The sequence below is a fragment of the Miscanthus floridulus genome, chromosome 3 (genome assembly GCF_019320115.1).
Source record: "Miscanthus floridulus cultivar M001 chromosome 3, ASM1932011v1, whole genome shotgun sequence".
Lineage (NCBI taxonomy): Eukaryota > Viridiplantae > Streptophyta > Magnoliopsida > Poales > Poaceae > Miscanthus > Miscanthus floridulus.
Genome location: NC_089582.1, coordinates 135,636,552 through 135,657,096, shown reverse-complemented (window position 1 = coordinate 135,657,096; position 20,545 = coordinate 135,636,552). Strand labels below are relative to the sequence as shown.

The 20,545-nt window shown below is 43.8% G+C and overlaps 2 protein-coding genes across 2 annotated transcripts; both read right to left on the bottom strand.

Moving 5' to 3' along the window:
• Window positions 1-593: 593 nt before the first annotated feature.
• LOC136542528 (uncharacterized) lies at window positions 594-5,162 on the bottom strand. Its single transcript, XM_066535020.1, has 6 exons — window positions 5,039-5,162; window positions 4,376-4,955; window positions 4,071-4,296; window positions 3,028-3,973; window positions 2,009-2,124; window positions 594-1,630 (listed from the first exon to the last, which is right to left on the bottom strand). The coding sequence occupies exons 4-6, from the start codon at window positions 3,136-3,138 to the stop codon at window positions 1,291-1,293; spliced, it is 567 nt and encodes a 188-aa protein (XP_066391117.1). The 5' UTR covers window positions 3,139-3,973; window positions 4,071-4,296; window positions 4,376-4,955; window positions 5,039-5,162; the 3' UTR covers window positions 594-1,290.
• Window positions 5,077-8,037, bottom strand: LOC136542529 (bet1-like protein At4g14600). The gene is made up of 4 exons (XM_066535021.1): window positions 7,799-8,037; window positions 7,585-7,690; window positions 6,327-6,383; window positions 5,077-5,497 (listed from the first exon to the last, which is right to left on the bottom strand). The coding sequence occupies exons 1-4, from the start codon at window positions 7,837-7,839 to the stop codon at window positions 5,336-5,338; spliced, it is 366 nt and encodes a 121-aa protein (XP_066391118.1). The 5' UTR covers window positions 7,840-8,037; the 3' UTR covers window positions 5,077-5,335.
• Between the last annotated feature and the right edge of the window lie 12,508 nt (window positions 8,038-20,545).

The window sequence follows — 20,545 nt, the reverse complement described above, 5'->3', positions numbered from 1 at the left end:
TCAGCTCCATTGGTGAAGCTTCTCATGGAACCGGAAAAAAAAACCCGCTAGCGAAACCAAAATAGTTGTATCAGTGTATTTATGCCATTGTTTGGGCATCAAAAGGAAACTAGCACACAACAATCTTCACCCTGTTCGTTTGTTGGTTTCAGCCAGCCCAAACCAGCCAGCCAACAGTGTTTTTCTCTCACAATAAACCAGCACCAGCCAGCCCAAACCAGCCCAGAAACCAACCAGCGAACAGGGCGCTTGTAAGGTTTATCGAATTTGCTGGTAAGGTTTTATGCTTTTGGTTACCAAGGACACTGGGGATTATTTTTGCAAAAGGAGGGACTTTTTAGTGGGGACAAAACTCTCTGGTTGCTATTGGTGTTTTTGGTTTGAAGTCATCGTAGATTAGACGAACCATGTAAGGTCTTTCTTTCATGTTTACAGTAAACAAGTGCTTTTGATGTTGTGATGGATCCCCATTCCATCCCTCAAAAGTCAAAACTAAGCAAGAAAAAATAAAAGATTACCATCCAACTCAGGCCAAGGTACCATTGGCAAAATTGTTAGTGAAATCCCTCTCGAGAAAATGATTTTTTTTTTTTTTTGATGAAACTGGAGGGTTTGCACCCCTACAAAGATTTATTAAAAAGAGGAAACACAGTACAGACTACAAAGTACAGAGTACAGAGTACAGAGAACAGGGAGTAAAATCAAGAAACAAAGAAAGAAAGGAAGAAAATAAGGCCAATCAGAAAGATTACAACAGATTTTGTATCCATAGATCAAAGGTGACTGAAACTTTAGTCTTTGCCCTCAAAGATAACAGAGTTAATTCCTTTCTGAAGAATTCCTTAGCTGTTTGAAGGTTCGGCTGAACATTCCTGAATATGTAGTCGTTTCTTACTGTCCAGATCGTCCAGGTCATCAGGATAGCAACCATCATGAAGAAGACTGGGTGAGACTGATTCTTAATTTGCAAAATGCAGTCCTTGCAAAATGAAGAAGCATCTAACATAACTCTTGAATGATTACAACTTAAACATACCACAAAACTGTCAAGAGGAATTAGTCAACCAATTTATCCTATATTCAGAAGAAACTCAACAGCAGCTGCTTTCTTGAAAACTGAAACATCCTATAGCAGTTGCAGAGTTGCTCACAGAACTTGTATGAACAAGAAGTATAACTTGCCAATATACCATACAACCCTAGAATATGCAGGGATCAGAATTCGACTTGCTATCATTCAAGCACCAAAGCTACTTCAGCCTGAACTAAAAATTACAGCACAGAGCAGCATCATATCTTCTGGTCACTATCCTCGGACTCACCATGCTGGTCTGTAGCACTGCCATTTGGTAAAGCACCTGCTCCTTTTCGGTTGACGTCACTGAAGGGTCTCTTCCTTGATGAGGATGGTTCAAAAGCATCCACCTCCTTGCTCTTCACAACTTCATCAACAGCCATGTCATCTTTCTCTTGATGAGCACCAGCGGCTGAAGGCAGAGGTGGCATCATGTCAATTCCACTGAGCCGGCAGAAGACTTTCTCAACTGTTTCAGTTATCTCTTTCCCTAATCCACCATTGTCTAGAATCAGCTCCCAAACTGCCTTGGAGGCTTTCTCAAGGACTGGAGTCCTGCATTGCATAAAACAGTTAGCATTGCGAAGCTGGGAATGGAGTCGAAAACTGCAGAATGCAGGAGATGTAAATTTGGATTTTCCACAATATAAACAATACACCAGAACAATGGAAGAACAAATAAAATCATGGGAACTATATCACTTCACTACTTTTTGAACAACCAGCAAAGGGCAACAATACGTAGGAAGATGACTTATCCTAGACCTGGAGATTTGTGTATGAGGTCAAGGCTACACATGTTTTTACTTGTTAGTAAAAACTGCTATAAGCATTTTATAACATCCAGATAAGCAATTTGTTGTTAAGGCCAAATAGAAACCAGGCAATGTACTGTTACTGAGCACAGATTCAAACAGAAAGACAGGAGCTTACTCCAGTTCCTGTCGAAGTGCATCAAATAACTCCCTCTTGGTCTTTTTCTCAGCTCCAGGAGTATTCAGTACCTTGCTTTGCTCCACCATCATCATAGTGTTTTTCTTCATATCTTCCTGAAATCAAAGTAAGAAAGTTCATCGACAAGTCTCCACTTCTCACTACTCTATTAGTCAGGTGAGTCTGACATAGAGTGATGCCAAGAGCATGATGAAGGGTACATGTAGCATAAGACAATGCAGAAATGATTTTATTCTACATCAACAAGAATATCCTGCCATATGCACATATGGAACCTTATGCTAATAAATAAGGAAAGACGAACAGTTTTCCAAAACAGAATGACACCACTGAGGAAACAACATGTGCCAAGTGACGCCAAAGGAAAAGTGAAACACCTAAATTCTTGTGCAAACAAATTCCTGATACATCACGTTGATATGGGGAAAAGTAGAACAGAACCAATGAGGAAACGGCATGTGATACCAAAGGACAACTAAATACCCAAATTCTCGTGCAAAACAATTCCGAACCGTCATGTTGATATTAGAGAAGTACAGATTGAAACAGATGACGAAACGTGTGCCAAGTGACAGCAAAGAACAACTAAATACCCTAACTCTCATGCAAACCAATTCCCTGTTTACCAGTCCCTTGGGACATGCGCGATCGCCTCTGAACTGCAACAGCAATTAAATAATCTACTGAATAACTTAATTTTAACGATTTAGTCACAGACTTCCTGATTCCATCAATTACAGAAAGCGCACAACCTGGATAGCAAGTTCATTAATTCAGACCATCCCAGGGTCGCATACTATGAGCATATCTCCTAAGCAGGTCTACCAACTTAAGCTGGAAGTGATTTCTTAACTGAATAATGTTTTTTAGAGGAACTGTATAATGTTTTTCTTTATCATACAACAAAAAACTTCTAACATAATAGTAAGGAGGAACCAAAATAAAGGTCTCAAAGGAATAGGAGGGGAATCGGGAGAGGAAGGGAAGCCTGCACGTACGTTGGCCTTGAGCTGGGCGATGATCTTCATGCGGAGCGCATCGATGCTGCCGTCGTTCTTCAGCGACTCCAGCACCTCCTCCGGCCGCACCACCTTCGAGGACGACCCCATAGCCTTCCACCTCCTTCACCCCCAAATCACCAACCGCAAAGCACCCACCTTGAAATTCCCAGACCAAGGGGCTTCAATCTCGCGGGGTGGAATCACTCTATCCGCGGTGGCGTTCGCCGGAGATCCGAAGGGGCAACGACGGGGGCTAGGGTTTGATTTCTCTCCGCTGGTGATAACTGAGAAGAGAGAGAAGAGGAGAGAGGAGAGAAGAGCACGAGATTGTCACGTGTCCCCGTGTTCTAGTTGTAGAGAGAGATTTATTCTAACCTCATCCACTGATCCGTATGATTGGAACTGTTGGGATTGCAGTCTGTACTTCACAGACGCTCTACCTTGTTGGGTGTTTCGTGAGTTTATGCAACGAGTTGAGCGTGGATGATCAAAAGTTGCATATAGTAGGATAAAAAAGACTAATGTTAGTCAAACCACTCAGAACAATGCATAGCTTGTAATGTGAATCCATTCCAGATTTTTATAGGATTATATATTCGATTGTAACTAGCTGGGGTGGTTTCGTGTACCATCATGTATGTTATTTCTGATATTCAGAAGATATTTGCAAGCAACTCGTTTCATCATTGATACATATACTGGAACTTCTAAAACTTGTTAGGCTTCAGTCGACAGTGTTCATCCCTCCTGTCACGAATCACGAAGCAACAAACTCTTTATGTTCCATTCCTTCGCTCATGATGAAATGTTAGGTGGTCGGTATTGGCTTCTGCATCAGGCATCGATGAAGTGGATGGATGTCAAAGGTGCTTGGATGGATCTGCCACACATTCAGGGAAGTGTATTCCTCCAAGCACTCCTTCAATTGAACCTCGCTGTGTCCCTGTGATTCACAGACATTTTAGCACCAACCAATTTTTCAGCAATCAGGTCATACTGAGTTGTGCACCTGTACCAGTATGTGTATGTAGAAACTGTACCTTTCTGGAGATCAAGTTAAGAGCATGAGCATATCTCGCATCCATGCTGCTCGCCCTAGCACCTTCGTCTCTCAGGATGGTGGAATATAGTCAGATATATTGCATCAAGGCCAGACCGCTGGCGGTCATCTGAGTATAACGAGTACTTGGACATTTGCGTCAGTCGCAGTGCTTCATCGACATCACTCTAAGAGACAGTTTCTGAAAACCTAAGTCTTGCCAAGGCCTGAAATAGGCAAGCAGCATCATGTTTAAAGAGATATTTTCATATGGTATTGTGAAGGGAAAACAGTCAAGTTACTTACAATGCAAATACAGAGTATGCTCAAAAGTGTCCTGATAGTTGTGTAGGTGGTTGGTGCGTTTGACTTTGCCTCCTCTTGGCGGATGCTGGAATGTGCAGTTGCAATGTATTCCTCGAGCTCTCTAGGACAGAAGGAATGACTCTTCTAGCAGCAGATATGTATGCTCTGTGAACAGATAAAGATTAGACAGTTCCTCTTGTAGTCTCTTTCAACTATAATTCCATCATATTCTGCCAATTTGAGCTCAAGGTGACAATGATAAGCCCATATATACGGATACTCCTCACTTTGAGTAGTGGGCTTCCTCTTAAACTAATCCACAGCCATTTATTCAAAATGAGACGGCGTGCACAGCTATCCTGCCCGGCCTTAAATATCCTCTCTGTTCAACCAAATCCAGTTCCACCAGGCAAAGTCACATCATAAATTGTAAGAAATGGTGCCCAGATTGATTTCTTCCCTTGTGTACATCAATGGTGAAGCCACTTGCTTGCGAATGTCTTCTGAATATCAGAAATAACATCCATACATACATGATGGTACACGAAGCCACCCAAGTTAGTTACAATGGTACATAATCCTACAAAAAAAAGGAATGGATTCACATACAAGCTATGCATTGTACTGAATGATGTGATTAACATTAGTCTTTTTTCATCCTACCATATGCCACTTTTGATCCACGCTCAACTCAATGCATACACTCAACAAAACACCCAAGGGAGAACGTCTCTGTAGTACAAACTGAAATCCCAACAGGTACAATCATACGGATCAGTGGATGAGGTTAGACTACATCTTTGAGGGGTACCAATTTCCTTTTTTCTGGTTTGTTTCGAATTTCGACAAGAAGACTGAGGATACAAGGCCAGACAAAAGTACAAAAGTACAATAGCATTTTGTTTTCTTTAGACTACATACAAGTCATGGTATCCTAGATTTTCCCACCGAAGACGGGAACTATCTTCTAGAGAACTTTGACAAGAGATAGACAATGAAGAAGCAAAACAGTGCAAAGAGGACAACATGGAGAACATGGTTTGAGCCCTGCTGGATGATGCTCTTGTTCAACCTCCGCATGTTGTTCTTCACTCCAGCCTGAGCTTTTGCAAGGGTCATTTGCTGTACATGCACCAGCAGTAACCAAAGTCAGAGCATAACTCCGATATAGATTGTCAAAGAGCATAGCAAAGATTAACTGTTTCTGAAGGTAATAATATTGCTGTTGTATAACTCAAAGATGGCATAGGCTTTACGAATGTAGGATGCAACACATAAATCCAGAAATTAACAGTTTGCTAGTGTTTGTCTAAGGTGACTTCAAGGCCATACAAAATACCTGACCTATACAGCATATTAATGGCCTGTTTGGATCCATTGGCACTAAAAAAGTTAATAGCTAATAGCTGCTAATTTTTAGCTAGCTAATTTTTAGCAGGGGGGCTGTTTGGATCCACCTGCTAATAGGTGGTTGGATAGTAAGTTAAAGGTGCATATGAACTATTAGTACCTATTAGCAACTCCAAACCTTTTAATGGAACTAATAGTTAGCAGCCCTCCAACTAATAATTAGCAGGTTTATTAGCAGGTCTGTTTGGATCTACTAGTACTAATTTTAGCTGCTAATTTTTAGTGCTAATGGATCCAAACAGGCCCTAAATCCAGAAAAGGCTGAAACAAATACCGAGTCCTTTACGTAGACACAAATTTAGAATACAAAAGAGTGAAAAAAAGTTCTGGCAAGTAGCACAATACACAGATTGAATATGGAGGAAATACATGTCAGGGGAAAAAAGGGTTATATGCACACCAGCTACCTATCTATGATAGCCAACAAATAACCAAGGGCTACCAAAAAATAATACCGCAGTGTTCGAGAAAAAAATAATAATACCGCACTCGACAGTTTGCAGGAGTAAACGCTGTTAATAAGAAAAGGAAGAGAAAATACCAGTTCATGCAGAAAATCATTCTGGAACTTGGCTTCAGAATTTATCTCCTGGGCCACCTGGAGAAACAGTTCATCAAACACCAAAAGTCAAACTTACCTTCCAAAAAAGAACAAATTCTTTCACTAGTAGCTAATTACAAATAGTATAAAGATCAGCTTGTATGTAACTGTAGCAAGAATGAACAATCATTATCTTAAGGCATTTCTGTTACTTGTTCAAACATTTGATATAAATCCTACAAGCAATACATTTGAAATATTAATAAGGTAGGTTCTACAAGAATGCAAATAACTGGTCTTCAACAAATCCAACCTGTGAGAGAGCTTGCAATAGCAAGGCCTTAAACAGTACAAAGCCACTGGCACAATAAGGTTTAATGAAATCATTGAGACTTCATTGTAGTAGATTAAACAAAGTAGAAATCAACAAGGTCAGAAGCAATGGGTAAACCAAGAGGACCCAGCATTTCTGATGTACTGATTAAAACTAACAACAATGCGTCACCAACTGAGTCATATGTATGTTGATTGACTGTTAACAAAAAGATTCAAACTTCAAAGTAGATCAAACAACCTTGACACACACTAAATAATATATTGCCTTAGCAAATACACCAGATGACATCAGTTATGGAAATTTTGCACAAAATTTACTATGATAAGACGCAATCTTTTTTTCTTATTCCCATAAGAATTGAACTATCCCCTGTAAAATTCACTTCATATCCTTGTGTTGCAGATAGCCTAGATGTAGCAGGATAAGGAACTGGTTTTAGAAGGCTTGCTAGCACCTCACATGAAACCAACATGACCGTCTCTTATTCTCACCTGAGATTCTAATTCAAGTTCCATCCACTCACAATTCATGTAGGTTTAAAGATGACGGAACCAGTTTACCTGAACTGTGCACCACCACAAAGTGCTACGTAAATCACAAATCAGATAACATTTAAAGCAGAATCGAGCGATTCAATTAGGTTTGAAGACAATAGAACCAGCTTAGCCGAACTAGCAAGCCGCACCACCACAAGCACTAAATCGCGAATCGGGTTACATGTGAAATCAGAAACAAGCAACTATGAAATATATATTACATGATCCCACAAAAAATCTATAACGTGCGTACCCAATCAATATGTTTTGTAGTTCAAAAATCACGGATAACCAAGGACCCTAGAATCAAGCAAAGCTATCACGCATCACGCAACGAATATGAAAAAACACCAAGGATCAAGGCAAAAGGGGAACCAAACCTTACCCCTTTGAGCATGCGGACCCTGGAGTGCAGCCCGTCGATCTCCTCGTCGAGGTCCCCGTGCACCGGGTCGATCCGCAGCTGGATTTCCTCCGAGTTGGCCGCGTTCCTGCGACCCCGCAAGCAAGTAACCCAAATCCATCACGGGAACCGATACAATTTCAAGGGGGCAAATCGACGGGGGCAGACGAGGCGCAGGTGGAACGGTAGGGTTTACCTGGATCGGAGCGGCCCGGAGCCGTACATCGGGTGCGCCATCGCGCTAGGCGTGCGCGCGCGGACGGCGTACAGATCGCCGCTCGCGATTTGGGCCTGATCTGAACCCACGAGGGGTCGTGGCACGGCGGCGGGGATCAGCGGCGGGCGGGTGCCGACAGCCGGTGAGGATGGGTGACGTAGGGACGTCACGGGGGACGAAGACGAAACGTCGAAACGAGACGAGACCGGAGATTACTAGTAGAGACTCCAATCCAAAGATGAAAAAGCCGCGTCTCTGGCGCTGGGTCCCAGGTGTCAGCGATTTGTGTGATGTGTCCTCCTTTATTTTAATTGCTATTTTATGGAAGCTTTTATTAATCACTTGATCTCATTGGTATTCTGATATGTGTTCTTGTTTTTTGCCTTGAAGACAATTAGACCAAATGCAATTAATTTGGCTAGCCTCATTTATTTTTCATGAAGAACAAAGATCATTATTTTAGGCTCTTCCCATTATCCCAACATATTACGGAGTACTATATGTTATCACGGCCTGCACATTTGATTCTTTTAGGCAAATCCTAATGCAGATTTCATTTTTCATTAAATATGATGCCATGTGAACACTTTCCATAAGTAACAAAGAAATTTGAAGTGAGGAAAAAAGTTTCACTCAAACAAAACTACTTTCTTCGACGAAGAGGAAGGGATTATGTGATCACTTCCGTGTAGATTGGTGAAAGCCTTTTGCTTGCTTGCATCGTCTTCACGTCATGGTGATGTAGACCACTAGTAATTTGCATGACACCGATGACGATTGCTCAGAAACTCCTCCGCATACGTAGCTTTGTCGACGTTGGAAAGAACTAGCGGTCGTTCATGCTCGTGTCGTATTCAGGTTCGGTCATCATGATGGTCTGGAACCATCGTGAGACCGAGTAGATTGGAACCAGGTTGGCCGCTGCGTTTGATATGCGCGTCATCGAGCCGGGCTGTTCCAGTATGCGCGCAAAGCACGGGGCCGCCTGTCGCCGCCGGGCTCCGCACACCAGAACGCACTCTTGCGAGATGCGTTTCAGCATCAGGTCCCACCGTAGGTCGTCGTGGTCGTCGCGTGTTGCCGAAGGATGCCGCCGTGATCAACCGAGTTGCCTCCGTTGCGAAGTTGATCTTGACGTCCATCGAGCTATCGATTGTAGAATTTCATCTAGCTGGTCATGGGATCCAGCGCATACCCCGACCTAGCGCGTCATGATGATAGATTGATCGGTAGAGGTGCGCGTGATTAGAAACCGGATGATAACAGAGACACAAGACATAAGAATTATACAGGTTTAGACTGTCAATGTGACGTAAAACCCTACGTCATATGCTCTGTTGATTTGTATTGCCGGAATACGAGATGAGATATGGGATAGGGGACCCCTATTCCTCCTTATATACTCTGGAAGGGTAGGGTTATAAGAAAAATATCTCATTTGGTATTACAATATCTTCTTATAGCCTTGCGGTGCATGCCGACCAGTGTCGTGCGCCACATGCTTTGATCTTGTGGGCTGAGCCACCTCTGTTGGTGCGGCTCATGTCTTGTCCTGTGGATATCGGAGATCATGCCTCCACAACTAGTCTCGAGCGCCTTTTATCCGCTTGACGACGCCGTCCTGATCAAGCCCGAGCAGTTTATCATGAAGCCGAGCGGTGAAGATTGAAACCGATCAGTTTGACTGGTAATCTGAGCAGTGAAGATCGAAGCCGACCAGTTTGACGGGTAATCTGAGCGGTGAAGATTGAAGCAAACTGGTCGGCAGACCTCGGACTTGCGCGAGTAAGGCTTGCCAGAAGGATGTAAGAGACTCAAGATTAAATTTGAAAATTCTTCACCTTAGATGAAGTGTAACCACTTAGACTCCTTAGTCAATAAGGAGGGTAAATCAGAAAAAAGCACTACATTCACCGTCAGGTGAAGTGTAACCACTTAGTCCCCGAGCCTGCTGAAAGATGAAGAAACAAATCTTGTAGCAGGGTCAAAGAAAATAAATCTGAAAGCTTGCCAACGTCATATGTCATGTACTTATCAAGACTGCCCAAGATCTACACTCTGATCCGAACAGCATGAAGCAACTTGAAAGTACAATGATGAGACGTAGCAAAATCCAAACGCAAAGGAGTCCGCAGCTTAGCTAACGACTCTTGCACGAAGAATCCAAACGTCTTACGTACACTACACCACAACATTGTATCACCGTCAGACATTTGACGCTAAAAATTATATTTATTGATGGATGATCTGTCGCTAAAGATAACTCACATACCATCTGTCGCTAATTCCTCATTCAGCGATTTATTGTCTATCGCTATAGATATTAATATTTAATGTTGAACTGTCTGTCGCTAAAAACAATTATACCGTCACTTTATCTTTTGCCAAAAATAAGTGGGCCCCATCGCACCGCTTACATTGCGCCCACCTTACATTGAGCTCGTGGGCAAATTTTGGCCTGGCCCACATTTACAATGAAAACCCTAGACTCTTCTTTTCCCTAAATCCCAAATCCAGCACTGCCAGAATCCTAAATTACATACATAGAAAAATATATATTTCTTGAGAGTTAAAGTCAGCCGCTAAGGAATATGGGTGTTTCCTTGGCGGGTTCTAAGCACATATGAGACCTACAACTTTGTAATCCTACGATTAATTAAAAAACATAATCCTACCATTAAAATATTTTGCAATTCAAATATTTTTGAACTGTTCAAATAAACTCGGATGGAGAAATGACCAAAATAAAAGTTGTAGACTGTGATGAGACTTACAACTTTGTAGTTGACAACCTTCCCATTTGAGATAATTTCGATACCCAAAATTTGATATAATTTTAAAATTTAGGGACTTATAAATATAGATCTGAGCACTATATCATTTTTCACATACCGTAACAATGTCAAATGAAAAAGTCATAAACTACAGAGATCTCTTTTTTCTACACAATTTGTATATAAACATGAGTTCATAAATTTTTTAGAAGAAAAAAAAGAAAAAAGGGACATATATGTAGTCTATTTTATTTAAAAATATTTCGGGTACATGAATATAATTGGATTAGATGCACGTAGTTCAAATTGAAAGTAGTTTCAAAAATCACAAATAAACTCATTTATACCATAAAAATATTTTTTTGCTCATATTTTTGTATGTGTGAACCTGGGCCTGGTCTCTCATTGTAGCAGCGTTGGGCTCCAACCCCCTCAAGCCCATATGATTTATGGGACGATCTAGACCATCCATTTTGATTGAACGGTGCATGATGCTCCTGGCAAACAAAATAGTCGCGGTCGGCTGCTCCCTCCTTCAACCCTAACTCACTCTCCCTCATCCTCCGCCAGCACACCACACAGCCGCCGCCACTCTCTCTCTCGCCCTTGCCAGGCTGAGCCCTCTTCCGTGATCCCTCGAGGAGCTCCACCGGTAGCTGCACCTTCTCCTGGATACCGTCACGGCCTCTCTCTGGCCCTTCATCTCCCCCGGCCGTATCAACATCGATGCTGTCAGATCGATGCCGTCGCAGCCGGATCGACGTCGTGGCCGCTCTCCAGTTGATACGTCGCCTTGCTCACGTATGTGTTCGTCTCCTGGCTCCATCTCTCCCTTCCCCTCTCTCTGTTTCCCTTTCTTCATTTGGCGCGGCAGCAGCGAGACCCCGAGAGACCGAGACCGGAGCCACCCTTCTCTCTTGCTGAGTGTCTTGGTGTCTGGTGTGTGAGTCCTAATTTTGGATGGCGTTGCTACTGATGGCTGCTAGGTTTAGATCAGGGATCTGTCGATCCTGGTCCTTATGAGATTACTAAAACTAAAAACATGTGTTCTAGTTGAGCTGTGCATATTCTATAGATTAAATCACAATTTGCATATCATAGTTTATTAGTAGGCACGTGTAAGATGTTGACCAAACAAATGAATATGCTCATGAGGAGGATTGAGGCCATGTGGATAACTGGCTCATCAGTATGCAGAGACATGGATAATTGGCTTCAGTGTTTTAGATTTTAGCTAGAATCTCTCTATTGCATTTTAACTATGTTTTATTAGGACTAGATAGCATGGATTAGTTTAGATCTAAAGAGGTGCTGCTAGAAATATGTTTGCATGCAGCCATGTATTTAAGTTTGAATCAAATTAATGTCTATGTCATTGACACAACTGCTCTCAACATGTGTTGGGTTCATTTTCGATTTAGAAGTACTAAAGATATGTGCTGCCATCCTCAAGAAGCAATCACTACTAGTCACATGCCAATTTACTTGCTCTTTCAATTTTTCTTGTGTCTAGGAAGGAAAACAACAAAATGATGATGAGCATTGTCGCTGAGAGGGTTGTTGTAACCACCAATCACAATGATGATGAGCAGTACGTGTGGGAGGTTCAGGCCGATTGAGAATTGAGATTAGGTGATTGACTGTGCAGTAGTCTGTAACTGTATATATCTTGAAGGCTTGAATTGCTTTGCCCAGCTGTCGATGTTTTATCACCGATAGCCTGCCACGGGGGTACCCGGGGCAGTATGTTCGGGCTTCGGCGTATGCCGAACACGATGGTTAACGCAAGACACAGTCGATTTATCCTGGTTCAGGCCCTCGATCGTAGATCGAGTAATAACCTTACGTCCAGTCGGCCTTAGCCTTTGCGTTGGATTGATTCTCAAGTGTTGTGTTGTACCATTGTTCTCTCTGTCTTAGGAGCCCTGCCCTCCTTTATATAGTCAGGAGGCCAGAGTCCTAGTCGGTTTATAATGAGATATCCTAGTAGGATTGCTTAATAGTTATACTACTAAGATTACAGGGGAAGAATCCTAGTTAGACTAGATCTTCTCTGTCCTTTGCGGGGTATCCTATGGGTCCCGCATCGACAAGCCCCCGAGCACTTCATGGTTGAGCTCTGAAAGTCTCGCTCTACTCCTTCAAGTCTTGTTGAGTAGGAACAAAATGTCATCCGAGTGCTTTCTGGAGTGAAACCTTGTAGCGCTTCTTGGGATCTTTGAGTCGCGAGTGCTTTTTGAAGAAAAAATACATCCATCTAGTTGTAGCCCCCGAGCCTCTTGCTATTTGGAACAAGGAGCTGGAGGATCTTGTCTTGAAGTTGCTCTGATTGTTCGTTGAAGTTTTAAAAAGAGCTCGAATATGGATCGTTCCGGGTTCTTTTTGTCGTAATGTCTTGAAGTGGTCTTCGTTGAGGAAATCTTTTGGTGACATGCGCTTTTTCGAGGAAAAAGCGCACTCACTGAGTGTAGCCCCCGATCCTCTTGCTATTTGGAACAAAAAGTTGGAGGGTCTTGATCTTTTATGTTGTTTGAAGAATTTGTGTTCTGAAGTAGTCCCCGAGACTTTGATTATTTCGTTATCCGAGTAGTTTCGCGGCATGTAGCCTCCGAGCTTATGTCCGGGTTCTTTTTGTTTCAGGAAGAACTCGGATGCGAGGTCTTGGCGTATTCTTTGATAGTCTGCTGTTGCCAGATGTAGTTGTATTGTGGTGGTTGAGCGTAAATGCCTTTTGTTCACGGGTTGTACTGTGCTAGTATATTCTTCCGAATATGCCCGTCTTCGAGTACTGTTTCTTTTCGCCTGAGTTATCCATTATTGAGTCCTGTCTTTTCACTGTGTCCTTTGTTGGGCTTATTTCGTTGGTGCTCCTGGTCCATGTGCGCCGATCCTTTGGCCTATAAATACCGTCCCGGAGTGCTTGTTTTCATCCATTGGACATTCTGTTGAAACCTTCTTGGTTGTGAACATGGTAGTTTGTGAAGTAGAGCAGCCCCCGGGCGTATTTTGTAGTTCCTGTGTGTCTTATCGTAGCTGGAGGAAGTCTTGTGATAGGGATTAGAGGTAGGCTAATCCCGCGACAGCATTGCGCCAGGATGTACGTGGTGGTAGTTGGAGGAAGTCTTGTGATGTGGGCTTCGTTCCTTCATCCGGCAGTTCCGGGTTGATCCTCGTCGCCTGTCTTGAGACCGTCCGGTGCAGATCAACATCATATCCAGCATCACATCGGTCTTGGGTAGACAGATGCCCGCCGGCCTTCTCTGCTCCATGTTGCCCTGCCGTGCTGCCGATTTCCGCCTTGGATACACTGCGTTCGTCCTTTGAAGAAAACAGTGTAGCTGATGGCGGTCTGTCCTTCCGAGTAGCAATTTGGGACACGTAGTCGTTCCAGAGCCTAGTCGTGTCCGTGTTCCTCTTTGCTACTTTGCTTTTCGTGGTGCCGAGTTCGTTGGGTCTTGTAGGGTTTGTAATCTTCTATTTTTGAAGTTGCTTGTAATGTAACGAATCTTGTCTTCTGAGTTGTCTTTGACTCTTCTGTTGTGATCCCTGTCATTCATGGGACTACCGAGTTCTTTCTTACTTAACCGGGTTCTTTTGTTACTCGTGAGGTAGCCCTTTCTTTCTTCTTGGTTCAACGAGTTGTTCCTGTGGTCATCTGATAACCCTGTTGTGTTGCTGCGCGGATAAGTCTGAAATCTGCCCGTTGGTTCATACCGTTGTGTGGATTCGTGCCCTCCGTCGTTTTAGCTGCGTCGGTAAATGGACCGTTGTTTTCCCACGATGTGCTTTAACGGGCCTTATGGGCCGTTTGTATCACTGAGAAATCTATTTAAAGACCTTTTATCTTCTTTCCCTTGTCACCCAGCTCTTTCCTTTAAACCCTAGTTCTCAGAAAACCGCCGCCGTCATTGTCGTTATCGCCTGAGCTCCATTGTTCTAGCTTCATCCTCCTTAGCACCTTTGTTGCTTCCGCCAATTCATGGGAAAGAAGAAGACCGCAAGCAAATCTCAGGCGACCTTTGTGGACGAGGAGTCGTCGCTTTCTTTGATCGAAAACCAGGAGTTCGTGGCCATGAGGGCAGCTCAGAAGGTTTGGCCGGCTCCAACAACCAGCGAAGACCAGCTGCACGAGCTCGTTAGTGATGGCTTGATCCAGGACAAAGTCATCGCTGAATGGAGAGTTTCGGGCGAGCATCGGGTTCTGGCCCTGGGTCCTGGTGAGATTGTCCTTTTTGTCTCTTTTGTCCGCGCTGGTCTCTGTCTCCCTGCTTCTGTCTTCCTTCATCAGTTTCTTGGGTATTTCGGGGTTAGTTTGAACCATCTAAGCCCCAATGCCGTTCTCCATCTTTCTGTTTTTGTCCATCTTTGTGAAGCCTTCCTTGGGATTCCTCCTTCTCTATCTCTTTTTCGTTTTTTCTTTCGCCTGAAACCTCAACCCCGCCGCGAGGAAACCAGTGTCCTTGGCGGTTGCGGGATTCAGTTTCGCCAGGGTCTCAAAATCAAGTTTTTTGATTATGACCTGGTCGATTCTGTCAAGGATTGGCGCGCCGAGTGGTTTTACGCTGCCAATTTGATCCCTTCTCTTGTTGTCCACTCCGGATCCGGTCCTGTGGCGAACGACCGGTGGGACAAAAAGCTTGAGTCTCCTGCTGAAATTCAGGCGATCCAACCTCTCCTTGATAGGATTAGTACGCTGAAACAGCAAGGATTGACCGGCTTTGGTATTGTCTCAAGTTTTCTTCGTCGTCGGGTTCAGCCCTTGAAAGAGCGGGGACATCTCGGCTTTGAGTATTCTGGGGCCGAGGATTCTTCGCGCATGGTCCCAGCTCTTGAGCTGACCGGTGAGGAGGTACTCGAGCGTCTCTAGAAAATGCTGAAAGGAGTGAGCGTCATTCCTCCTGCCGTCCTTGAGTACTCGGCCAACAACCCGCCACCAGCTGTGAGTTGTCTATCCTCCTTTTTCTTTTTATTTGAGTTCTTTGTGTACTCTTTCTGCGTTCGTTCTTGCTTAGTTCTTCTTTGTCTTGGTGTTTTGTCTTTTCTTTGTAGGTGCTTGGTCGGAACTTTGTTGATCCGATCCGCCTTGATGTTCTCCCTGCTGTGGCGGAGGCTGGGGATCATCTAGCCGGTACTTCTGTAATTAGTAAGTCTCAAACTTTTACAGCCCTTCTTGGGGTATCTTTCGGATCTGATGATACCCTGAATAGCAATCGAGAAAAGATAATAACGCAGATCCTGCTGTCGAGTCAACTATTTGGTCAATGCGTGGTAGCCCGAACGGATCTTTTGGGCAATGTTTGTTGAGATCTGTGTAATCGACGCACATACGCCACTCGTCCGTGTTTTTCTTCTGTACAAGGACCGGGTTTGCTAGCCAGTCTGGATGTAGGATCTCCTTGATGAACCCGGCTGCCATCAGTTTTGTTATTTCCTTTTTAATTGCCGCCTTCTTGTCGGGTGAGAATCGTCGTAGCCGTTGTTTTACAGGTTTGGAGCTTTTGTTAACATCAATTCTGTGCTCAGCCAACTCTCTTGGGACTCCTGGCATGTCGGCTGGCCTCCAAGCGAAGATATCTTTGTTGTCCCGAAGAAAGTTGGTGAGCGCGAGTTCCTATTTTTCCGAGAGGTGAGCACTGATAGTTGCTGTCTTGGAGGTGTCGCCCGTGCCTAAGTCGATTCGCTTGACATCGGCTTCTTTTGGTGGTGCGATGATACTGGGTTTTTTAGCTGGTATTTCTAATTCTTCTTGGCTTGTTTCTGCCGCGATTGTGGCTATTTCTTTTCTCCCATTGTCAGCTTGTGCTTTGGCTGCAATTTGGATTGCCTGGACGTCGCAGTCAAAAGCGCGCTTTAAATCGCTTCGAAGAGAAAGGATACCGTGGGGTCCTGGCATCTTTAGTAGTAAGTATGGATAATGTGGTATTGCCATGAATTTGGCCAGTGCTGGACGTCCTAGGATTGCATGATATGATGAATCGAAATCGGCGACTTCGAATTTGATAAACTCTGTTCGGTAGTTCGAAGGAGTCCCAAAGGTAACAGGTAAAGTAATTTGTCCGAGTGGCATGGCTGCTTTGCCAGGTACTATTCCGTAAAAAGGTGTGCTTGTTGGTGTAATCATCCCGGCGAGTTGTAGTCCCATTTTTCTTAGAGTTTCTGAAAAGATGATGTTAAGCCCAGCTCCTCCATCGATTAGTACTTTGGTGACAGTCATACCAGCTATAGTCGGATCCAGAACCAATGGATAATGGCCTGCGTTTCCCACGCTAGTCCATTGGTCTTCCCTGGTGAATTGGATAGGATACTGTGACCAATTGAGGTATCTTGGAGTAGTCGGTTCTGCTGTCATAATGGTCCGCAGTGCTAGTTTTTCTTGATGTTTGCTTCTGCAATCCGGAGCCCCTGAGAAAATCACTGCTACCGTTCCCCTAGGTTTTTGGAATCCTTTGTCCTCGTGGTCGTCTTCTTCTCTTTTCTGATTGTCCTCTTTGGTGTCTTCCTTATTTTTTCTTGTGTATTGATCTTTGAAAGTATAGCAATTTCCAATGGTGTGTCTCCCGTTAGGGTGCAATGGGCAACGTATGTTTTCAATGTCATCATATCTTCTGGGTTTGGTAAACTTCTTTGATTTGTCGGCCATTGCCACAGTATTGTCTGGTCTACGTTTTCTCTCTTGATGTCTGCTATTTCGATGATTTTGCTTGTCCGAGTTGTCCTGGTTGTTTCTGTCCGGGAACCTTTCTCGGGTTTTTTCTTCTGCAGTAATCATCTTTTCTACTGTTCGTCTGAATTCTTTGTTGTTTCTCGGATTTTCTTTGCAGAAGTCTTGAAATTGCCACCTAGCCATGATTCCGTGAGAGAAAGCTTCAATTACTTCTCGTTCGGTTATGTCATGCACTTGGGCTCGTAGTTCGCCGAATCGTCGATAATAATTTCTGAGACTTTCACCTCCCTTTTGCTTGAGTCCTTTTAATTCTGCATGGGTGATTGGATGTGTAATGATTCCTGCAAAATTTTCACAAAAAGCTCTTTGCAAATCCTCCCAATTTCTGATAGATCCTGGGTTCAGTTTGTCGAACCATTGGAGAGGCATGGCTTCCAGTGCCATGGGAAAGAACAGGGTTTTGATATCGTCATCTCCTCCGGCTAGTTCGATTGATTGTGAATATATTCTGAGCCATTGCCTTGGTTCAGTTTTGCCATCATACTTGGAGTGGTTAGACGGTTTGAATTTGTGAGGTAATCGTGCCATTGCAAGCCTGTTCGCGAAACAGGGGAATCTGTCGTGTGTCTTGGTTTCTCTGAATTCGGATTCGGCACCTTCTTCTGGCCAGCTATCGTTCTGACAGGAATAATCTTGCGAGATTGTCTGGGTAGGTACCCTACTCCTAGTCTTCCTTGGTTGTTCAAATCGGTGACTCTGATTATGTTCCTTCCTACTTCCTTCGTCATGGCTTCTACTCGGCCCAAGTCTTTCGAAAGCGGATTTCCTTTGATTTTGATCTTCTTGCCTGTGGGTTGTTGATCTTGCGGGTAGTCTTGATCGAGCTCTCTCTTCATGCGTTTTCGGGATCGTTGGTCGGAGCAAGTTCTGGAGCTGTTCATACTTGTCACTGGGGTGTGAAGTTTTTTCGAGTTCTTCTAATGCTTCTCGAATCTTATCGTAAGGTGTATTCGCCGTGTGTCTCCCCTCTACTTCTCGTTGCGATTTTCTTTTGTCGTACTCAGCCAAATCTGACTCGTATCTGATCCAAGCTTCCTTGCGCTGCCTAGCACGGTGTTGACGCCCTTGCTTTAACTTGTTTTTTCTTTCTCTAGCTTGTTTCTGACTATCTGTTTCTCCGTCGTAGCCTTGGGCAAAAGGTGATATGTTGGATTCTGATTCATCTGATGATCTGACATCGGGTGCTTCTGGGGGATTTAGTGGTGACCACGGTCGTCGAACCATGAGTACTTCTCGCGCATGAGTCGCTCTGTTATTGGTGTTAGCTTTCATGCTGTCAGAGTTGCTAATGACTTTAGTGGATGCCTCGGTGTCGTAGATCGAGTCTCCTTCTTGGTAGGGTAGAATTGCTGTCGTCGTCGTGCCGACTAGTTGGGTATTGCTGTCCTTAGGAACAGAACCTGGCCAATGGATGATGCAGTCTTGGGATGTTATTGTTAGCACGAGGCCCTCCTGAGCTCCTGTCAGTGGTATCCCGCATCTTGGATTGAAAGATCTTTCGAACTGTTCTTGATAGGATTTTGCCATGTTGTCGAGCCCAAATGGAAAAGGACTCGACTTTTTGGAAGAATTCTGAGGATAATCCAAGTTGTTTTGGGATGTGCTCTGGAATCTTGCCAAAAAAGAACTCGGATTCTTGAAAGCACTCGGATAAAACTTCGCCTTGATGTTTGAATTCGAATCGGATACGAGTGGCCGTGAAATCTGATTTGAATCGGATACTGTGAGCTGTGCGAATCTTCTGGTGAGCTGATCCGTTGTATTTGGTGAAATATGAAATTCTTTATGATGATCTGGATCTTTGAGGAGATGGCCCTGAAGCTTGCCGTTGTTGTCTGCCTCGCAGATCCATGAGCCGAAGATGAAAGTTGATTCCGTCGGGAAGATTATGTTGTCGAGGTCCATCGAATTCTTGGATGCAAAGTCGCCGAAGTCCCCTACCTGGCGCGCCAGCTGTCGATGTTTTATCACCGATAGCCTGCCACGGGGGTACCCGGGGCAGTATGTTCGGGCTTCGGCGTATGCCGAACACGATGGTTAACGCAAGACACAGTCGATTTATCCTGGTTCAGGCCCTCGATCGTAGATCGAGTAATAACCTTACGTCCAGTCGGCCTTAGCCTTTGCGTTGGATTGATTCTCAAGTGTTGTGTTGTACCATTGTTCTCTCTGTCTTAGGAGCCCTGCCCTCCTTTATATAGTCAGGAGGCCAGAGTCCTAGTCGGTTTATAATGAGATATCCTAGTAGGATTGCTTAATAGTTATACTACTAAGATTACAGGGGAAGAATTCTAGTTAGACTAGATCTTCTCTGTCCTTTGCGGGGTATCCTATGGGTCCCGTATCGACACCAGCATTATTGGTTTACACCTCTAAATTTCTAAATGCAGTAGTCACTGAATTACTCTTGCAATGCAGTTGTCTCTGAATTTCTTGAACTGTGCAGTAGTCTCTTGTAATTCTCTGAATGTAATTCACTTAATTTATGAATGCATGATAGGTTGTAGGATGTCAACTTCTGAGATGCAGCACGACAGCCTTTTACTTTCATTTACTTGTCTCAAACTGAATGCACTTTTGTCAAAGAAGCTCTAGCGCCCTCCGGCATCGATGCCGCAGCCAAAACTGACCAGCCTTGTAACTACATGACGCCTCCCTCCTTTACGGTCCCAAATTTGCCATCTTCGTGGAGTTGCTTTGAACTGAACCAATGGCATCCATCGAGCTCAGCCCCTCCAACCTGCAAGTACACCCATTATTTTAGGGTATAAGCATGTGTTGACTTGGTTCTTATTGATATGCACATGGATTGCTCCTAGTACAAGTGTTCAAGGACTCTAGTTCATGTCTTCTAGGCTCTAAAGTTTTCAGTATTCTGAACTGTGGATCTGACAGATGTTAGGTGAATGGAGGATTTAGCGGCAGAGGGAGCTATTGACGAAAAAGGCAGTTTGATACTAAGAAAAGAACAAGTCTTTAATTCATATGTCCAGGAAATTTTGCCTCTTTGTTCCTAGGAATGACCTTACTAATAGTTCTGTTTGAAGTTGTAGATGGTAATCCTCACACTTGGCCTCCACATTTATCCTTGTATGTGTAACTACTGCTTTTTACTTGTGTTGCTTGCTCGGCCTCGAACTTAAAATAATGGCAGAACTTCTAGCATGATAGTATCCTAAGTTTGTTTCCTTTGCACCCTGAAGCATGAGTTTTTTGTGATATGGTCAC

What these genes read in the sequence shown, in the direction of transcription:
- LOC136542528 (XM_066535020.1), bottom strand. Translation starts at nt 3,138, where the DNA reads ATGGGGTCGTCCTCGAAGGTGGTGCGGCCGGAGGAGGTGCTGGAGTCG. An exon ending in TCGCCCAGCTCAAGGCCAAC is followed by an intron (nt 2,125 to 3,027) that starts GTACGTGCAGGC and finishes CTTTGATTTCAG; the next exon opens with GAAGATATGAAGAAAAACAC. An exon ending in GCACTTCGACAGGAACTGGA is followed by an intron (nt 1,631 to 2,008) that starts GTAAGCTCCTGT and finishes TATGCAATGCAG; the next exon opens with GACTCCAGTCCTTGAGAAAG.
- LOC136542529 (XM_066535021.1), bottom strand. Translation starts at nt 7,839, where the DNA reads ATGGCGCACCCGATGTACGGCTCCGGGCCGCTCCGATCCAG. An exon ending in TCCGGGCCGCTCCGATCCAG is followed by an intron (nt 7,691 to 7,798) that starts GTAAACCCTACC and finishes GCGGGGTCGCAG; the next exon opens with GAACGCGGCCAACTCGGAGG. An exon ending in ATGATTTTCTGCATGAACTG is followed by an intron (nt 5,498 to 6,326) that starts GTATTTTCTCTT and finishes GTGCATGTACAG; the next exon opens with CAAATGACCCTTGCAAAAGC.